This window comes from Thunnus albacares, chromosome 16, assembly GCF_914725855.1.
Source record: "Thunnus albacares chromosome 16, fThuAlb1.1, whole genome shotgun sequence".
NCBI classification, from domain to species: domain Eukaryota; kingdom Metazoa; phylum Chordata; class Actinopteri; order Scombriformes; family Scombridae; genus Thunnus; species Thunnus albacares.
This window is the reverse complement of record NC_058121.1, coordinates 5,413,296-5,432,462: the sequence shown is the minus strand read 5'-3', so window position 1 is coordinate 5,432,462 and position 19,167 is coordinate 5,413,296. Positions and strand designations below refer to the sequence as shown.

The 19,167-nt window shown below is 42.3% G+C and overlaps 1 protein-coding gene across 3 annotated transcripts in view; it reads right to left on the bottom strand.

Annotated features, from left to right (window-relative positions):
* Positions 1–19,167, bottom strand: part of enah (ENAH actin regulator) — a 130,666-nt gene that overhangs the window by 6,506 nt on the left and 104,993 nt on the right. The window contains exons 5-13 of one of the 3 annotated variants that reach the window (XM_044329857.1): positions 17,449–17,756; positions 10,536–11,348; positions 7,812–8,146; positions 6,885–7,018; positions 6,598–6,646; positions 5,519–5,570; positions 5,163–5,229; positions 3,737–3,784; positions 1,657–1,741 (exon numbers count right to left, since the gene is read on the bottom strand). In XM_044329857.1, coding sequence (XP_044185792.1) covers positions 1,657–1,741; positions 3,737–3,784; positions 5,163–5,229; positions 5,519–5,570; positions 6,598–6,646; positions 6,885–7,018; positions 7,812–8,146; positions 10,536–11,348; positions 17,449–17,756 — 1,891 coding nt within the window. The remainder of the gene's footprint in view (positions 1–1,656; positions 1,742–3,736; positions 3,785–5,162; positions 5,230–5,518; positions 5,571–6,597; positions 6,647–6,884; positions 7,019–7,811; positions 8,147–10,535; positions 11,349–17,448; positions 17,757–19,167) is intronic. The other 2 variants (XM_044329858.1, XM_044329859.1) reach the window with 2 other exon arrangements.

Here is a 19,167-nt window from a genome sequence, read left to right as displayed (position 1 = left end):
AAACATGTAAAGTCATTTTCCAGATCTGTTCTGTTATTGTATTCCATGTATTTATTTTGCAGTCTCTACTGTATACTTAACTAAAAACAAAAATAGTAAAATAAAGGTTGAAAAAAAAAGAAAATGCAAAGTAAAAAAAAAAAAAAAAAAAATGGTGAAAACATGAGACGTCCATTGTTTCTGACCCAACAGAGGGGGAAAAAAAGCACTGAAAAAACACCACAAGTTATTCACGAGTCATTTCATAACAAGGATATCTTCAGATTAGCTCTGTGTTTGGGAAAACTCTGGAAGTTATTTGTACTTTACAAAATATGGACACTGTAGATTTTCACAGGATTAAGAACACAGACGACTTGTGCAATTATTATAAATCACATGAAAAACTCAGGCAGTAATAGTCCTCTGCAAATAGGTCCTTAAAGATTTAAAGAGCTTTAGAGGTTTATAAAAGAAATTAAGTACTTTATAGTCATTAAGTACTAAAAATACATTTAATGGAATTAAAATATGACTGACACTAAGAGATTCAATTAGAGACTACATTAACCATTTTTTATAACAATAACCTCCAACTGGGAAGCCAACCAATTCCATTCCCTCAATGGAGCAGTAAAGAGGTTCACACTCTGTGACATTTATGTTCCTGTGGGCCTCCGAGCATTTCAAGACATCCAGAAACATTTCAATCTACTTGGCACATCTTTCCTTTTCTATCCCCAACTCGGCGCAGTGATGCGCACATCCATTTCATACGGCTCTGACCAGCCCCGGCGGACTGGTCTCAACAGTATATTCCATCTTGCATAAGGCCTCCTGTAAGCCCCTATCTAATGACAGACTGTGGAAGGCAGACCTCTCCTCAAATAGCTCCAACCCAAATTGGAAACTAATCTGGCAGAACATCCAACTATCTTCCAGGAACCCCAAACATCAAGTTACAGATTTTAATATCATAAACAGAACCTCCCTGCAGAAAATGAAAACTTTACCGTCACTAAACTGCACCCTATGCACTCAAAAAACACTGGGCACATTTTTGGATATGGTGTGGGAGTGCCCAGTGGTTGCAGAGTTTTGGAAGAGGGTTTCAGAAATACCTCAAGCATATTGTCCAAAACAACTCCTTACTTGCCAAAAATCCTGTTACTTAATGACAGCTCCTACTTGGAACTCTGTGTTAAGCAGAGACGTCTCTGGCTAGCTCGCCTTACAGCTGCCAAGCGACTAATAACTTGTAGATGGAAAGCTCCTCATTCTGTCAACATACAAAGATGGCGTCTTGACTTCATAGACATAACAAGCATGGAACACTGGGCTGCCAACATGCACCAGGCGAAAATTGAAAATATTTCACAATTACTATTAAAATCCTAGTAGTAGACCGCACTGACTGACAGAATGTACATGTCGGGAATGATCTCCATGCACTGGCTTGCTAGTCAAATATTAATCTGGTTGGGTGACTTTTGTGCCTCAAAGAAAATTTGATATCTCTGACGAAAAAGATCTGTTACATACTGACAACGACAGGTACAACTATGACAAAATAATATCCCACCTATGAAAACAACAATGACAAGAAAAAAAAAAGTTTTTTAAAAGCCCTGAATATATCTTGAAATCTGCGAGCCGTTGTTCCAAGTGTTCACCTACCTGTTTCAATCTGTCATAGTCAATAGCTTCTGTTGGCACACCGTTGGCACTTAAGGATGCAGTAGGTGTTGGAGTGGATTTCGGTCTGTGAGGACAGATGAGTGAGAGAGTTAAACTCGGTTAAAAAAAAAGAATCAGGAATGAGGTGGAGAAAAACAGGAAGATCGAAGAGCAACACAGGTTACATTATTTTCATGTATGTGAAATCAATGCACGCTATGGATTTAGTAAGATCACTCAAAACCACATAGGATGGATTCATACTAGCACCACAAAACAGCATGAATTTCTACTAATATTATGATACAACATTAGACTGCACTTTCACTAGACCCTGACTGATGGAACACGACTAAACTAGTATAATTGGATGAATACGGCAAACTGTAGATCTAAAATTCACTAAAAATGTCACCACTGAGAGAGCATCTTGTTATACCAGCCACAAACTTGATATTTTTCCAGCCATGATCATCATCCCATCCAGGAAGGCTCTTTCCCCGATGTATTAGTTAGTTGCTGTGGTATCTTTGTTGTGGATTGTACCTTATTTGAATGTTGTTTTGGACAAAAGTGCCAAATAAATACAATCTGATGGCGCAAACCTGTTAAATTTACTAATTTGTTCAGTTATTCTATGATTCTTTGGTATTCTGTGCACATATAAAAGATGTTGCCAAAAATTGCAGGTGCGAATGACATCCTGGTTAAAGCATGCACACTCATCTGGGGAAGTGCACGCACCTAGACATGCATGTAAACACACAGGAAAGCAAATACACACACAGAGGTCTTAATAAAGAAAACATTATTGTCAGGAGGTGAGATCACTCCAGGTCTGTTGATGATTCATCACACCTTCTCTCACATAACAAAAGAGGATCCTGAACTACAGTTATTGTCTATTTGCAGTTTATTGCGAGTGTTATAATTCTATAGGATGAATCTTGTTGGGTGCAACCTTCTTGTAGCGCAGCGTGTCTGAAGAAAAGCGATAAGAGAGGAGGAAAGAGCACGTAGATCCAGTTACTGTACACTGAGAGGGCTCTTTATTCAATGTGAGACGCATCAGAGGAAAAAAATTTCACAGAGAAGCCAATCACTTTCAAGAGAGGAAGTGTGACAGGAAGGAGAAGTGAAAGAAAAGGAAATGAGCTCGGCGGAGGGTCATTGAGTAGTTGTGGGTCGGAAAATACTTTACCGGCATACGGAAATTATGCTCGTGACCCTTAGGTTTTATTTTTCAGGGTGTTTCCGGTGTAAAAGGTAATGTGCACAATAGTGCAGAACAGTGAAAGTCTGATTGCATGTATATATCTTTAACTGCAGACATATAAAAGTCTACTAATGTAATATTCAGATGTTGAGTTGTATTTTAGGATTTAATCAAGATCCTTAGGAGTCAACAAAAGTGTTAATTACTGTGAAAACATATGTTCACATGTGGTCTGATGAGCCCAAATATTTAAGCCACTTTTAATAAGCTGGAATCAAAAACGCCCATCTGGTCTCCCCGCTTGTAGAGTACACACACATACACACACAGGCCTTATCAGTGAGAGCCTGCTGGATCTGTTCTGGCTTTACAATGATAATACCGTGCCAAGTGTACGCTGCACTGGGCGGACACTCATTTTTGTGTCTGCGAGAATGTGTGTGTGTGTGTTTCTGTGTATGATAGGGTGGGTGTATGTGACGCACATATGGATTTCCCTGTTTAGAAAAAAAAAAAAAAAAAACTGTTTGGAGGGCAGCGAGCAGAGCAGCATGCAGAAACAGTGACTAGCTTTACATTAGAAATCCATCACACAGACAATGACTGGTTTAGAAAACACCGCATGACGTATTGCGCCACATGGCATGTATCAAACAACAGATGAACAGAGCTGGTCTCTGCATTTTGGGAATGAACACAGAGACAAAACAGGATTCATTCCAAACTTCCAATTCTTCCAAGCATTCAAAAGTAACCCCTCTCTGACAAAAACCACTTCCATCACAGCAAACTTTGCTTAAAAGAAACAGGAGATTGTTTTAAAGGAAAGGATTTCTCAAACTCTCCAGGGTTGTCTCTCTCTACCTGTTGGAGGAATCTGCTCCCATGGGATTTCTCCACGGAGACTCTCGTCTGTGTGAGCAGCAGAGACACTGACTTTACAAATTACAGCTTAGTATCAATCTATCTATCTATCTATCTATCTATCTATCTATCTATCTATCTATCTATCTATCTATCTATCTATCTATGTCTGCTGCCTAATAAGATGAGCTTTAGGTTTGCTCACAGGTGAAAACTCCTGTTGAAAAAGGCTATCATTAGCTAATCTTCCTACTTCCACAGGACCAGAACCTTCATAGTAAAGTATCTTTTCCAGACCTTACAGAGGAATTCCACCAATTTTACACATCAAAGTGTGTTTCCAGGTGTAGGGGAGTACTACTGCATGTATAAAAGTAGTATAAAGCCTTTTGTGTTTCCAGAGGGAGCTGTGTGAAATCTAATAAATTGTCTCACTTGAGGATAGGTTGGGTCGGAAGCCTACAAGTTTGGAAAAGTACAAAAATTCTGGTGGTGTGGAGTTAGAAAGAGGTGAGGTTACCAGACCGCTGTAGCCCGCTCCTCATCTCTGCTGGAGGCTAGCAGCTCCAGGCTACGTTAGCTGCTACTAGCATTTAACAACAGAATCTCCGGCTGGACTGCCAGTGGTCAAGTTGCAATGTGGGTAATGTAGGTGCCAGGTTTTGGCAAGGGAGAAGAATACATGGAATAAAAAAAAAATCTCTTTAAACTTTCCATCATGAGTCTGACAATGCTATAGGAGTGCAATGCTAAATCAGTGGAGTACTTGGTTAAAAATCACCCTAACTGATAGAAAAGTAGTGTTTGAAAGGCAAAAACTTTGCCTTAGCAGCAACAACACATGTTGCTGAGTTACAGTAATGGTGCATTATTATCCAGATGAAGCAATGAAGTTGCTGACACCACAATTTAAAATGTACATAATACACATGTGGTGGTGATGCACTGACCCAACTACCGGTAAAGTTGTTGACAACATCCAAAAAGAATAGTAACCATGTCACTAAATTTGACAGCATCTATGTTTCTCCTCTCTTCTTCTGCTCATTCTCACACAAGACGCCTCAGCAGCTGTAGTTCCCACAAAGTCACTGAGTATGTTGAGTGTCTGTACATCAAACGTGCACATGAAGGCGACATAAGCTTTAGTGATGTTAGCCAGCGCTGAACGGCCCCAGCAGTGCATCATGCTAAAGCTAGCTGATGCTAATGCTTAAGTATGTTCCTATAGTCGTTTTCACTAAGAAATGTACATTTAGTAGCATCACTGCTAGCATTCATGAATGATGTTGTAGGCAGAAAAATACTTTTTACTTTTGAACAAATTTAGAAGATAAAATGTACTTTCAATGTAACAATACACAACAAGTGACACAGTGAGATAAAGTAGAGAGACTCTACTTTTTCAACAGAGAAGATACTGTACCTTCCGATAACTGGAGATTTGCTACCGTTCATGGTGTTTGTTCTTTCCCATGGCTTCCTGGGCATGTCTGGAGAAAAAATATAGAAGAAATATAAAAACCAAGTTCTTCCTCCCATGTGATATGCAGTTCAGCTGTTGAATAAAGTAAATTCTCTTGTTATCCTGTAATCATCATAGGAAAAATGAAAAAGCTGACATCCAATAACTGTAACATTAAGCAGATTTGTAACTGGATCGATGCTAACTTGGATCCTCGTCGCCTGTGTTGGGAAGATGCATATTAATTCTTGTTGCTGCTGATGTTTTTTCGCCTCAGTCTTCAGACTGCGACTGCTGCTCTGAGGTCTGACACTCACCTGGTGTGCTACAGGCTGACACTTTAGGGGTCGTGTTTATCTCGCCCTCCTCCTGTTGACAGACAAACAGGGTTCAAAGGTCAAACATGAGTCAGACTCGGAGGGTCACAAATGTGACTTGTGGTGATAATCAGAGAGTTTCTACACAGAATCAGTGGATATCTTTTAGACAAAAACAGACAGATGTCATTGTCTGTTTCGCAGTTTTGAATTCTGTTTTAATATAAACTGAAACCCCTTAGATGAACAAATAAAGGGACGAACGATGCACTGATAACATTGCTCACACATTCATTCTTACATTTCTTTTCAGTGAGGTTTAAGTTAGAAAATGTAAAAATGCTACTAATGTCACACACATTGGTGATTTGTGATGTCCTAGAACTCAGAAAATATGCAAAATATGCAACGTGAAAAGTGAAAACTAAATTTAATTGTCGTAAAGTAATGATCAGTGAAACTCAATACTTCCTACATATGTTTCACATTAAATCATATAAGGTAAGGAATGTGTGCAGAAGTGTAGAGTTTCATTGACATTGGCTCAACAGCTATTAAACATTTACAGAAGACTGGAATTAATTAGTGAATGAAAACAGTATGTCTGTTACAAAAAAAGAAACTCAGCATCGTGAATATGACTGATGGTGTGGTAGAAACTTACATTATACTGAATTTATCAGGACAGCAAGTCAACAAGGAGGAAGTGTTGAGTTTGGATTAACAGCAAATTTAAAAAAACATCGTACTAAAATATGATAAACATACTAAATCATAAATCATCAGTTCTCTATCTAAGAACTTATGATAAATGAATATAGTGAGTACAGACTGGAATGTAGTGCAGGACATCCGTACAAGGCATGCAGAGTATCACACAGATAAAGCACTGAGTGATGGACGAGTCATTTCAGAGAGGAATGTACTGAATGTGGTGCATCATGTATGTGCATTATCACACAGAGGAGCTATTGTGTGATTGAGCAGTGGGGGAAAGGACTGATATTTTGGACCTGAATCAAACAAGATGTAGATATGGGAGATGTGAAGGAAGACAGAGCGGCTCTAATGACACTTACTGATCTCTGGTCGGGTTCAGGTGATGAGCCCTTCTCTGCAATTCTTCTCCTGTAAGGAACAGGTACAGTGAGGACATTGTCTATGTTTCTCAGTGTCAGGATCACTGACCGCAACTCAATAGAGTTTCACAATCTGTGAAAAGCTTTAATCCAGAGCTCCCTTATTTTCATAGTTAAGATGATTTGACAGCAACAAAATACAGTTCTTGAATCCATCAGAAACAGTATGTGAATCCATCTAGCTTGAGCTATACTAAAGCTAACTATAATATGTGATGTGACTCTACCTCCTAGCCAATAGAGCACTCATCTCCTCCATAAGCCCTCCTCCGCCGGGCAGAGGGCCGTTGCCTCTGGTCTCCGATTTGGCCCCTGCAGCCCCCGACAAGGCTGCTGCCAGAGCTGCCCCCGCATCATCACTCTGGAGGAACAAAAGCAACATCTCCAGTCAAACACAAACCAATGTGACCAGTACTTTACTCCGCGAGGGAAGCTTTTTTAGGAAAATAATTCAATTGTTGAAAGTTTATTACTGGTGCTCTTTTATATCAGTAAAGTCATTTGTCAAAATCACTGAAACTCAAGTATAACATGGATCTGTTTGGAATAAAAAAAACAGCGACATGAGCAAAATATTTTCAAAACCGGTTAATCCCACTTTTCTTCACAACTTTTTTTATGAAACATGATGTCAGCTGATTCCCTCGTGTTTCTTACATCTTGCTGTAATCATGATATTAACAATATAAGTAATACAACATGTTTTTTTGTGAAATGTGTAGTTGATTTCTGTGTTTTATTATTATGAACAACAGCAGACATGCAGTTTTTCTCAGGGAGGATTTACATATAAACCTCCTCTGCATCTGAGATGAGATGTGACAGATGGCGACTGTGTGCGTGTGTGTGTGTGTGTGTGTGTGTGTGTGTGTGATCATGCGTGAACATGTCGTATGTGCGTGAATGTTCCAGTGACAGTGATTCTGTGTGATATATTAACATACTGTGTAAGTGGTGTGTGTACATCAACAGTGTTTGGACACAAAGGTTGACAGATAAGTATAATTGTGCTACGCAGCCACACTGGAAATAACTTACTAATACTTTTATATACTACCATCTTGTATAATTCAGATTTGGATATGAAGAGATGGCTCAGTGTGGGAATGGCCTGTCAAGCTTTCCATTGATCAAGTAACCAATCAGGCGCTCACCCTTGGCACTTTGCGCAGCTTGGCTCCGGCGAGGGCGGCGGCCAGGCCTGAGATCGGGCGGTCCTCTGCGGGAGAGAACAGGCCGACGGGAAGGGGAGGCGCTGGGGGAGGGGGTGGGGCTCCGGGAGGAGGAGGAGGGCCGGGTGGAGGAGGGGGGGTCCCGCCTGGAGTCAGTGTAGGAGGCAGGGGTGGAGGCGGAGGCGGGGGAGGGTGGCCGGCCGGGGTGGTGGGGGTGACGGCCGGGGTGGCGGCCAAGGAGGTCACAGTGGAGCCGGGTGGCAGGGGTGGAGGTGGGGGAGGGGTGGGGGTGGTCAACCCCGTTGTCTGCATCACGTCTGTTGAAGAGGGGGGGGGGGGTGAGGGTGGGGGATGGGCAAAGACACAGGGAAGGAGGATAAAGATCAAACTGTCATTTTTCAAGAATCCATCATTGATAAAAACCTGTTGACTTCAGGCTCAGTTTGTATCATTTCATCATCTAAAGATCTAACACAGGCTCTACATGTTGGGGGACGTGTCTCTAGACTGGATTAGGATTATTCCATGACTGTGAAATTAGCTCACTAACTTCCCATGTATATACAGAATTCATATCAGTGGAGACTGACGACTATTGGAAAATGACGTTTTGGGTTTTTTTTTCCTCCCTATCCCAGGTTTGACAAACCTCCTACAACTTAAATAGCCTTCAGCAATGTTTAAGCCTGAGTAAGTCTTCTCGGGCCTATCAGCAGGCAACAACATCATTGAATCATTGAATCTGTAGAGCAATAACAGTGGATGTAATTTTTCATATGGGGCAAAACATGGAATACATATATTAGGTATGACAGCATGCCACAGCAAATCATGGAAAACTGTATTTTCTCCACATGCAGTGTTAGTGAGTAGTAGTGACGGGTTTATGGTTAGAAGTAGGGCTGGGCAAAATGAGCTGAGTCAGACATCTGAATTGCTGTTCATTGTTTATTATAATAAAGAAACACATACTGATTCAACTGAAAAACAATAAATATCAGTTTATCCATTGCCCAACCCTATGAGGAAGGTATACATGTAAATAAAGAGAGCCCAGACAAAGCAGTTGACATACAGCATTATATCGACAAGACGCACATATTGGTGCAATGACACACAAACATTCATAATAACACATAATGAGCTTTTGATTAACACAGGAACTTGGGCAACAGTCGTATTTAGGTCAATACCATCTACCTAAATATGACTTTATTCACAGATTGCCAAAAAGATGATCATATTTCTGATCTGGTCACTGTGAACTAGTTCTCTCCTCTACAGGAAGATAGGATGATAAGATGGATAATAATTGTGTTGCTCATGTTCTCATCGCAGAACTAATGCCACGATCAATAATCTATGATGGAATGTGAACATGCTGAGCTGTGATCAATATGACAGCAAGCAGACCGGCAGTCCCTTCCAGTCAATCAGTTTGATGATCTCTGAGGTCAAAGGTCATTAGGACACCTCCTGCGGCTAATAAGAGAATTGCCAAAGGATAAAGGTCACTGGGGTGTATTTTCACTGAAATGCAAAGCTACTCTACTGTTTTAATTTAAGGCAAAATGACAACAGTGAAAGACGGAGCCAGGGACAACTGAGCTTACTTTTATTTAATCATTTTTTCATTTTTATCACAGAAATCATCATAAATCTAGACAAATGCATATTTTAAGTGAAATATTTGTTCTTGCATCCAAATTTCCTGATACAAAAAGCACCAACAGGTGAGAAAGGATGGATGCATATCATATTGTAATTTTACTGGTTGACTATGACTGTTGTTTTAAAACAACTAACAGGGAAGTGGATCGAATTGTGTTTGGATGGGGAGCTGTCGTGCCACTCTTACCTTTAAAATACCAAACGGCAAGACAGACGCCCACTGAAACATTATTTTGGTAAATTATTCAATCAAGATGGGAATGAGAATTTGATTGAATCTAGGAGACAGCTGATGACTCAAACAGAGAGTCTCCTGAGTGACCAGATGCAGGAGGGGGGATAACAGTAAGTTTGACGGACTGCGCACTGACTGGAGGACACACAGTGAAGAATCAAATTGTGGGGGAAAAAAAAAAACGTTGAAGTTTGGTTGAGCGATGTATTGACAAAAGAAAAACAACCAAGAAATGAAAGAGGCAGTGGTTCTCCACAGACTTAAGTCAGAGATCTGTATCCACGTACAGTAAGAACAGATTTCTATTTTAGCCAAGAGACAGACATGCCATGCTCAAAGACCAGACATAATTCATATCCAATGAACAGTCAGCCAGCCAGACCTTTAAGCAGCAAGCACATGGACGTACAGTACATGGAGTTTATGAGAAGACTGACAAAGAAGTTAGACAGGCCTGAGCTACAGTGACTACTACACCAGGAGATCCCACAATAGTCACCATAACAGCTGTTTTAAGGCCATAAACTGCGGCCAGGATTGGTGATGAGACTAAATCTGGAATCAGGTTACAGCAGCCAGGACCGACGCTTTCCTCTACAGAAAGGTAAAACTCCTCTGAGGTCAGACTGTATTATGGGACTCATTTTGTGGTGCGGCCAGTTCAGTAGCAAAGTAACATATCCAACACTGTTGAACAGCCCCCCCCGCCCCCCGATTAGTGTGTGAGTGGAAAAGCAGTGAAAGACAGAGGGGAGAGAGGCAGTGAGAAAGAGAGAAGAGTCCGGACTTGGAGGCCTTACCCTGGGGCTGGGGCTGAGAAGAGAAGCCCCCTTGAAGTGGGTAGGGCTCTGGGCCTGCGGCTGTGTCCGGCTCCCCCGGCCCCGACAGGCCCAGGCCCACAGGGAGGGAGAGGTGCTCAGCAGAGGCGGCGGCGGCTGCAGCAGCAGGGGGCGCTGTGGAGGGAGAGGGCACACCAGGAGCATGGGATGAGGAGGGGGGAGACGAGACGGAGGAGGAGGAGGAGGACGGAGGGGGAGCCACGGGGGAGGGGAGCGGGGGCGGGGTGGGCGGGGGAGGCGGGGTGGGGCAGGCGATGCCGATAGGGGTGTGGCTGTGTGAGATGGTGACCGGGGAAGGTGCGGGGAACATGGGTGGGCCGTTGGGGGACGGTGACGGTGGCTTCTGGGTGAGAGGGGAAGGTGCTGCGATGGGGATGAGCGGTCGCGGGCCTGTAGCCTTTCCTGGGGGACTGCTTATCATGACGGGGGGTGAGGGCGGCAAGGGCGTGAAGTTGGACGCGGACCACACCACGGACTTGGGTGGAGGCGGGGGGGCTGGGTTGGGGGCGGGGACAGGAGCAGGAGGCGGGGCTTGAGGAAAGGCCTGCTGTCGCCTGGGTACCGTGGCGTAGTGAGGGAGGACTGGGTGGAAGGCAGAACCGAGCGAGGTGGCGAATCGGGACGCCGAGTGCCTTAGAGGCGGGGTCGGGGGTGTGGTGGAGGAGGGTGATGGCGTCCCGGGAGCCGGGTAGTTGGGCGTGGATGGAGATGCGGGTGTGGAGGACGTCCTGCCGTACTCCTGTGGCGTGGGAGTGTACAGGGTGCTTTCGAAGGCTAACCGCACACCAACAGACAAACCAAAAGGTGAAGGACAAGACAGGACAGAAGGGAAGGAAGGAAGGAAAGAAGGCAGGAAGGAAGCAGCCGTCGTGCACACGGGAGAGAGAGACAGCAGGTCAGGAGAGAGAGAAGGAAGGAGGGAGGGAGGAAAAAAGAGAAGGGGGCAGATGAAGCAGGAAAAACCAGCACAGAGCTAAACCACAGTTTTATTCCAAGGGTGTGTGTGTTTTTGGTGGGCTGAGGTGATGCTACTATGTTAGTGGACAGGTGTTAGCGCTGTGGACAGAGCCAGAGACACAAAACTTTCACAGTCTTGCTCACTGAAAGAAGAGGGGAATGGACTGAGGAGGAAAATTCAGAGGAGCAAGAGTTAACCACACAGCACACACGCCCATTTTAACATCCAATGAGATGCACCTCATCCCCACCGTCATCACGCCTGTTTAATGAGTAAAGGGCCAGAACACCACAGAATGTCTAAACTGAACTAAACTCATCCAAAAACCCGACATGCATCAGTTATTGTTTCACTTATCAAAATAAAGTGAGCCCTTTAAACAGTTGAAGCTGTGTAAAGTATAACACAACCAACAAATCACCCTCGATGATGAAAACAAGCTCTTCATGTAAATGTAGTTGGTGTGTTTCTGCTGCAAGGCTTCCAGTCTCTAAACGCTCCAGTAGAACTCCTGGTATGTAGCACGACTGACAGCCAGCACTTCAAGCTCATTTAACTACTTGCAGCTGATTTTTGACTTTTTGTTGGCCTTATTTTTACATGAATTGTCTATTTCAACAATGACCTTTATTGATGATACTGAGGATTCAATGACTGCTGGAGCAGAGTACCATAAAGCTACTTCTAGTTTATTACAGCAGGGAGAAGAAATACATTGACGGTATAATGTCTTAGTCAAAGAATACATGCGTTTTGATTTGATAATCAACTTTTTAAAATCTCCCTTTCACTATATTTCATAATCCTGGGGGGCTGTGAAGACACACAAAAGGCAGCAGCATGTTTCCTGCTGGCTGTAGTTCCTCTTTGCTATCTCATGTAATGTTTTTAGTAACGTCAACCTTCTACAACAAGACCTATTAAAATAAAGTATGGATGCCATCTGTTGTCCTCTGTGTTTTTTTCATATGAACTGGGTGTCCTCATCTTTTACTGTAACCTGCCAGTACAATGGCTCCAGTGTTAGAGCTGGTTACCAGTGTCAGGTTCTCATGCTGCCAGAGCCAGCTCTCTAAGGGATGAATAATTAAAGCTCTGTTTGGTTATGTTGATAGCTGCGTTGTTAGTTTGAATCTATTATAAACTCTTTTTGTTATGTGGCATTCTTGTGCCATTAAGCTACAGATCTTTAGAGTATTCAACAGTTCTTTGTTATTCTTTGTGATGAGGGTAACAGAAGACAACCTTGGGGTTATTTTGTCTTAAATCCTTGATCTGCTTTTTAATGTGTGTGTCATGGCTGAGTCTAACCCTCTAACTAATTACCTTGATTGTGTTTGTTTAAGTGCTACTGAAGCGCTTAGCGTAGCCTGGATGGTGTTGTATTGGCCTGCCATATGTTTTCTGTGTGTTAAGTTGTTAATCCTCTCTTAACCTTCTGCTCCACTTCTCCTTGCGAGTGATGTAATGCTACACAATTTTTTTCAGACCTTATTCACACACTGGATTTAATTTTTTTGTTCGGGGTTTAGTTTGACACTGTACACTTTTTGGAGACAGAACATGTACATGACATTCCTTACAGACGTTGTATGGTCGCTTGTCCTTTTTCATTCCAATTAAAATAGTAAATTAGCCTCCGTGATCCAGACTCATGAGAAATGAATAGATTTTACTTGAAAGACTTTTTCAACAGCTAGAAAAGTGCCATTTCATTGATTTTCCCCTCTTGCAAGGGGAACCTAACATACATAAATCATACATTTACTCACAGACATGGGTCAAATGCACGCACACACACACATACACACATATAGCAGGAACACTACTGGAATGAACACCTAACCAACAGTCACGAGACAGTGAAACCGATGGATTTGTAAGACTGTCTGGCTCTTTTCCAGCTTCCTCTCCTCTGTGCGACTTCTTTTTTTGCTTCTCCCAGCTGACATCTCATGCTGCATTTACCATTTATCCTCTTTAACTGGAATCAACGCTCATCCAGACTTCCACTCCACTACACACACAATCTCTCTCTTACTATCTCTCATTCATTAACCCTGACTTTCCCTTCACGCTTTGCTCCTTCCTCTGGCTTTCCTATTCTCCTGCCAACTATTTCACTTTCATTTCCATCAGCTTCACTCCTCCCTTTCCTCTCGTCCTCCGCATCTTCCACTCAACTTTGACCTTTTCCATCCTTCTCCGTACTTCTTCTTTTTCTTCTTCATCATTCCACCACCCCCTCTTCTTTCATTCTCTCTTTCTCCTCATCCGTCTGTAGCTCTGGGCCGGTCATGTGACCGAGAGGCCCCAGCTTTGTTCTGCCATTCCACAATAATCAACACACGACCAGAACACACCGATTACACGGAGAGCTGGACACGTGCACACAAGAATATTAAGCGTACATGCACACACATGAGAAGACAATAAAGCCATAATGCAGCCAAGCTCCTATGTGCTAAACCGACTGGATTCTGGGACGACTTTAACATTTATATATATGAAAAAACAGCTAAAAAAAAAGCCAAACAGAAAGAGCCAGGTGGTCGAGTAGATCCACCCAAAAAACTTTCAAATTTAAAAATTTTAATTTTAAAAAAGTGACACCTGTGTGTGCCTGAAAACTCTGTGCAGCAGAGGTGAAAAGTAACATAAATTCTCACAATTATTGGCCAAAAAACTAACACACACATACACACACACAGACACACACACACACACACACAGCTGCTGTGTGAAGCAGATGTTTGAAATGTTTGAAAAAGATTGAAAAATCCTTGAAAAGTGTCACTTTCCCATTTTCAGCACTGAGCGGGAAAAATATGCTCAAGTTCCTTCTTTTCTCTCAATAACAAAGACAGTGAAAAATTTTGAGAATGTTAAACTACGACTGTGTTTCTAAAGGAAGATGCTAACAATGCTAATTAGCATTCTCAGACGACAAAATGAAAAATAGAACAAAGCAAGGAGTCGGTTCAGAAAAATGAAAGGTAGTGAAGACATGTTGAAAAAACACATTTGTCTGTTGATTTCTTGATTTGACGAATAAACAGCGAACGAGCAGCTTTCACAGTTACTAAGACACTCAAGATCACCAGATGTTAGTAGCAAACACTTTTTCAGAGTAATGTGTTCAGTTGGTTTATTGATTTCCTCGTGCAGAACTTGTGAATGGCAAACACTGCATCTGCTGATGTTTGAGAGACACATACTGTAAAATACACACAGTTATCCTGTAAGAGAGAAACAGAGGACTAAAAAGTGTTACATGTTAAACATGACCTCACATCAAACCCCACAGCCTCATATGTTCAAACAGAACATGCATGTGAGTGTGTGTGTGCTCCTGCATTCCTGTGTGTTATTGTGTATGATGTGTGAAACAACCCCTCCCTTTAATCCTAAGGCTTTTGCATGCATGCGCACACACAAACACACACATTCATCCCTGGGGGTCTCACCAGCATTCTCCCTGATGATGTATTTTTAGTCTCTGAGTAACACCACCGAACTGTGTCTGCCTGCCTGTGTGTGTGTGTGTGTGTGTGTGTGTGTGTGGTTATGCATGCATATGCTAATAAGCCGAACATGGCACTGAAGCGTGCCACACAACACGGCCTTCCCTACTGACCCAGTCCTGAAACCGACTTATTTTCCTATATAACCAAACCCTGATCCATGACAGCTCTGGTTTACAATCAGAGTGTCTTCCCACCTGCTGAATGCTGCTTGTGTGTTAATGACATTCTAAAATCTAGCATTCACTCATAAACTCATGTGCAAAGACTGATAACACATTCATTTCCCCCCAGTGCCTTAGCAATCTGTTCAGAGCTCTTGTCCAGCCTATGGGCAGAGGAGCAGAGTGCGGGCCATACTGTAGCTTAACAGGAGTAGCTGACAATGCTAGTGTGAGCTGGAAAGGCTCTCCAGTCAGGGGGAAATACACCTGACATGCCTCCAGTCCTGCATCCATAGCTCTCTGTGTTGGAAGTACGTTGGTTGCTAATTCATGGTTTAACTAAACTGAGTGTGAGATCCTTGTTTTACCCAAGTAGCACCTTCCTGAAATCATTATGCTCAGAAGGTTTACCAGACAAGGAATAAACTTAGATGTTTTTCATTTGATCTCAGTTGAATCTTGTTGTAGTTGCGACTATTAAATAACTGACAACATTTTTAGAGTTCAAGTCCAACTTGCTGCCATAGACAGATGCTGTGTCCCAGTTCCATAATACACACTAGAGCTGAAACCATTAGTCGATAAGTCAGTCGACAGAAAATTAGTTGACAACTATTTTGATAATTCACTTTACTTTAGAAATGCCGAGAACTGGCTGGTTCCTTCAATGTGAGGATTAGTTTTATATCATTGTAAATGAATGTCTTTGGACTGTTGATTGAGCAAAACAAGACATATGAAGACGTCAAACTGAGCTCTGACAAACTGAGATAGAAATGTTTCACAATTTTATAGACGAATAATTGAATGAGAAATGAATTGAGAAAAAAAAAATCAGCAGATAATGGAAATAATTGAAAAAAACTCAGTATACAGACTAAAAACTAGGGATGCACGATATTGGATTTTTTGCTGATATCTCATATGCCGATATTCTCCAACTCATTTTTGCCGATACTGATATATGCACATATTTAGTTTCCACTTGGCTGAGGAGACTATTACACATGCGAGATCATAGATTGTACTAAGTACGATCAAGAAAGACAATATATGAAGGAAGAACTTCTGAGGACTGGAGTTCAGAAGCTCAGCATTAAAACTTTAATGAACCTGCCAAGTGGGTGGAGCAGTAGAGCTTTATTGGAGTTTATTAGACAGACAGGATTAATGTGTAGAGTTTAATCTCTGTTCAACACGCCGAAGCAGAAGGTGGCGGTAATGCACCTGATACGCCTGTTGCCACCTGCTGTCATAAAGCAAAAAGAAGAAGAAGTTTCTCAAACAGCGGTACATCCTGTCAGCTGAGGTGTGCAGCTGAACACAGCAGCTCCTTCGCGGACCGTTTCACCCTGACGGCCCCGATGCTTCTTTCACAGCTTCCACTTTATTCAGCTGCCCGACACACCTGCCGGGACCGTCAGGGTGAAACAGTCCAAGGAGGGAAGCGTAGTCAGGCGGTGACGGAGGGGAAGGCGATGAAGCCACCTGTCATATCAGCAGAAATGTTCATTTTGGGCCGATATTACGATACCGATGACGTGCCGATGTTATTGTGCATCCCTACTAAAAACACTTGATTTTTGAGTGTGCTGGTGATGCACACTGTTGACATTACAAAGGAAATAGAGGAACTGATCACAGCTGCAAAGAAATTAGAGCAAACTGTGCAAGGTGCTAAAACATCTTGATGTAAAAAAACAAAGCATTAAATTGTGTACCCATATTATAAAAATGTAAAGTTTGTGTACTAGCTGCAAAAACAGTCGACTAAAACAGTAAGTGTATAGTATTTACTGTACAGTCAGTATGTAGTATGGAGCTGGAACACACTGAAATTCAACTCAGTCCAAATTTCCACATCACAGTTTTTCCACAAGATTAATACCAGAAAATATCTCAAAGAGAAAATCAAGAAGGAATTAAGTTCCTAATTAAAACATTATAATAGTCACTAATGAGATTATTAACTGATACAGTCTTCATGGACCACACTAGTGAAGCTACTCTTCTTACAGGATCAGTAAAACAAGTCAAGCAAGCATTAAAGCCTTCTTATGATCCTTTTGCTTTATATTACAGATTAGGAAAAAGATGTAAATCCTGAGTTCAGTCCAATAGTCTCAGCACTGGCCTTCAAAAACCAACCAAAAAACCCCCAAACCCTGGTACATATGCAAGTGTGTGTGAATGTGTGTATAATCAGTAAACCAAAGTGCACCACTCACCGGCGTTGGAGATGCGTCTCCCTCTCTCCCAGTCCTGCTGCTCTCTGTCCAACTGCTCCTGCTGCTCCCTTTCCAACCGCTCTCTCTCCGCCTTCTCCCTCTCCATCAGTTCACGCTCGGTGCGCTCCTGCTGCTCCTGGCGCTCCCGCTCCAGTCGCTCCCTCTCCGCCTGCGCCTCCCTCTCCTGACGCTCCCGTTCCTGACGTTCACGCTCCTGTCGTTCGCGCTCCTGCAGCTCTCGCTCCAGGCGCTCCCGCTCTTGACGCTCCCGCTCCATCTCCTTCTGCCTCTGCAGCTCCTGAAGCTGCCTGGAGGAGGAGAGGAGAAGAGAGGAAAAGCAGAAGAAGAAGTGAGAACAATGTTGCACAATTCACAACATATCAAGTATTTTGAAGATGCACATCAGTAAAACAGATCTTCATAAGTAGAAAACTAATAGTTGAGTAGGTTAAAGATTTTTTTTAAATGACGTGGAGACAGAATTAGAACAAAAGAGGCAGAATAAATAAAAAGGAGTTCATTAATTTGGAGCCTGTCTTGACCTCCCTGACCTACAGGCAATTACTGTTGTCATTACATAAGACACATTATTATATAATAATTGCTGCTGGGCATAATAGCCACGCTGTTATGCAACCACAGCCAGCTTGGCTAAAATTTGGGCCCATTAAAAACACACACATTGAGTTGAGGACTGCCTGTGGCTTCCTCTGGCTGCAGTGAAAAAACAAATCAGCAAAGAGTGTGAGTTCAACAAAATAGAGACAAGAAGAAAAACTTTCATTTGTTCTTTTTTTTTTTTTTTTAAATTTTATGCTAAATCATTCCATGTGATGCTAATTATCTTGACATATGGTGTGTTCATGGAGGTTTTTCCTGCAGGGGTTCAGCACAAATTACATGTGCAGCTCCGGGTTTGGTCACTAGGTGTCAGCAGGAGATAGAAGTGGACTGAGAAGTGTGTGAAACTGCAGTAGCAGCAGTACAGAGAGAGACAGAGAGAGAGATGAGAGGATACTGACAGTGTGAGCAGTATATCCAATTGTGTGTGTGTGTGTGCGAGTCGACATGTGTGACAATGACTTAAAGCATAATAGAGAGAGACATCCATTTCCAAGTACTGTAACGATCCCTGTGGGGAAACTGGGCTGTTGTTGCAGCAGTTTATATAAAAATACAAGAAAAAAAAAAGACATAAATAAGAATAACTGCCAACAGAGTTTATATCTGCAACAGACTATTCCATGGAGAGATGTAGGAATGACTGAATAAAAATGTGAGGACAGATTTCTGTCTTCACAGGAAAAATGGCGGCAAAACAGCAGAGCTTATAAATATACAATATATAGCAGAACAGTACACATCCATACTCACATGAACAGATAGAGAAGTGTCTTGTAGATGTATAAATGAAAGCTACATGATCCGACTGTAATCATAACATCTGACAGACAGTGTGAAGGGTTTTATGAACAAATGTATTACAGAGAGGGTGTGTGTGTGTGTTGGTGTGAATGAGGGGGGACACAAGAGAGAAATGAAACACGGGGGGGAGGGGGGGATGATGCAGGTTATAATCTGTCAGGTTCACACAGACCGGGTTCCCAGGAAATCTTTCATTTAATTGGAAAGCATCAACTGTCTTGTCACATTCTGTGATTTACCGGCTCATAAATTGCACTGGCTGTAAATGAGGGAGCATTACATTCATAAATCACA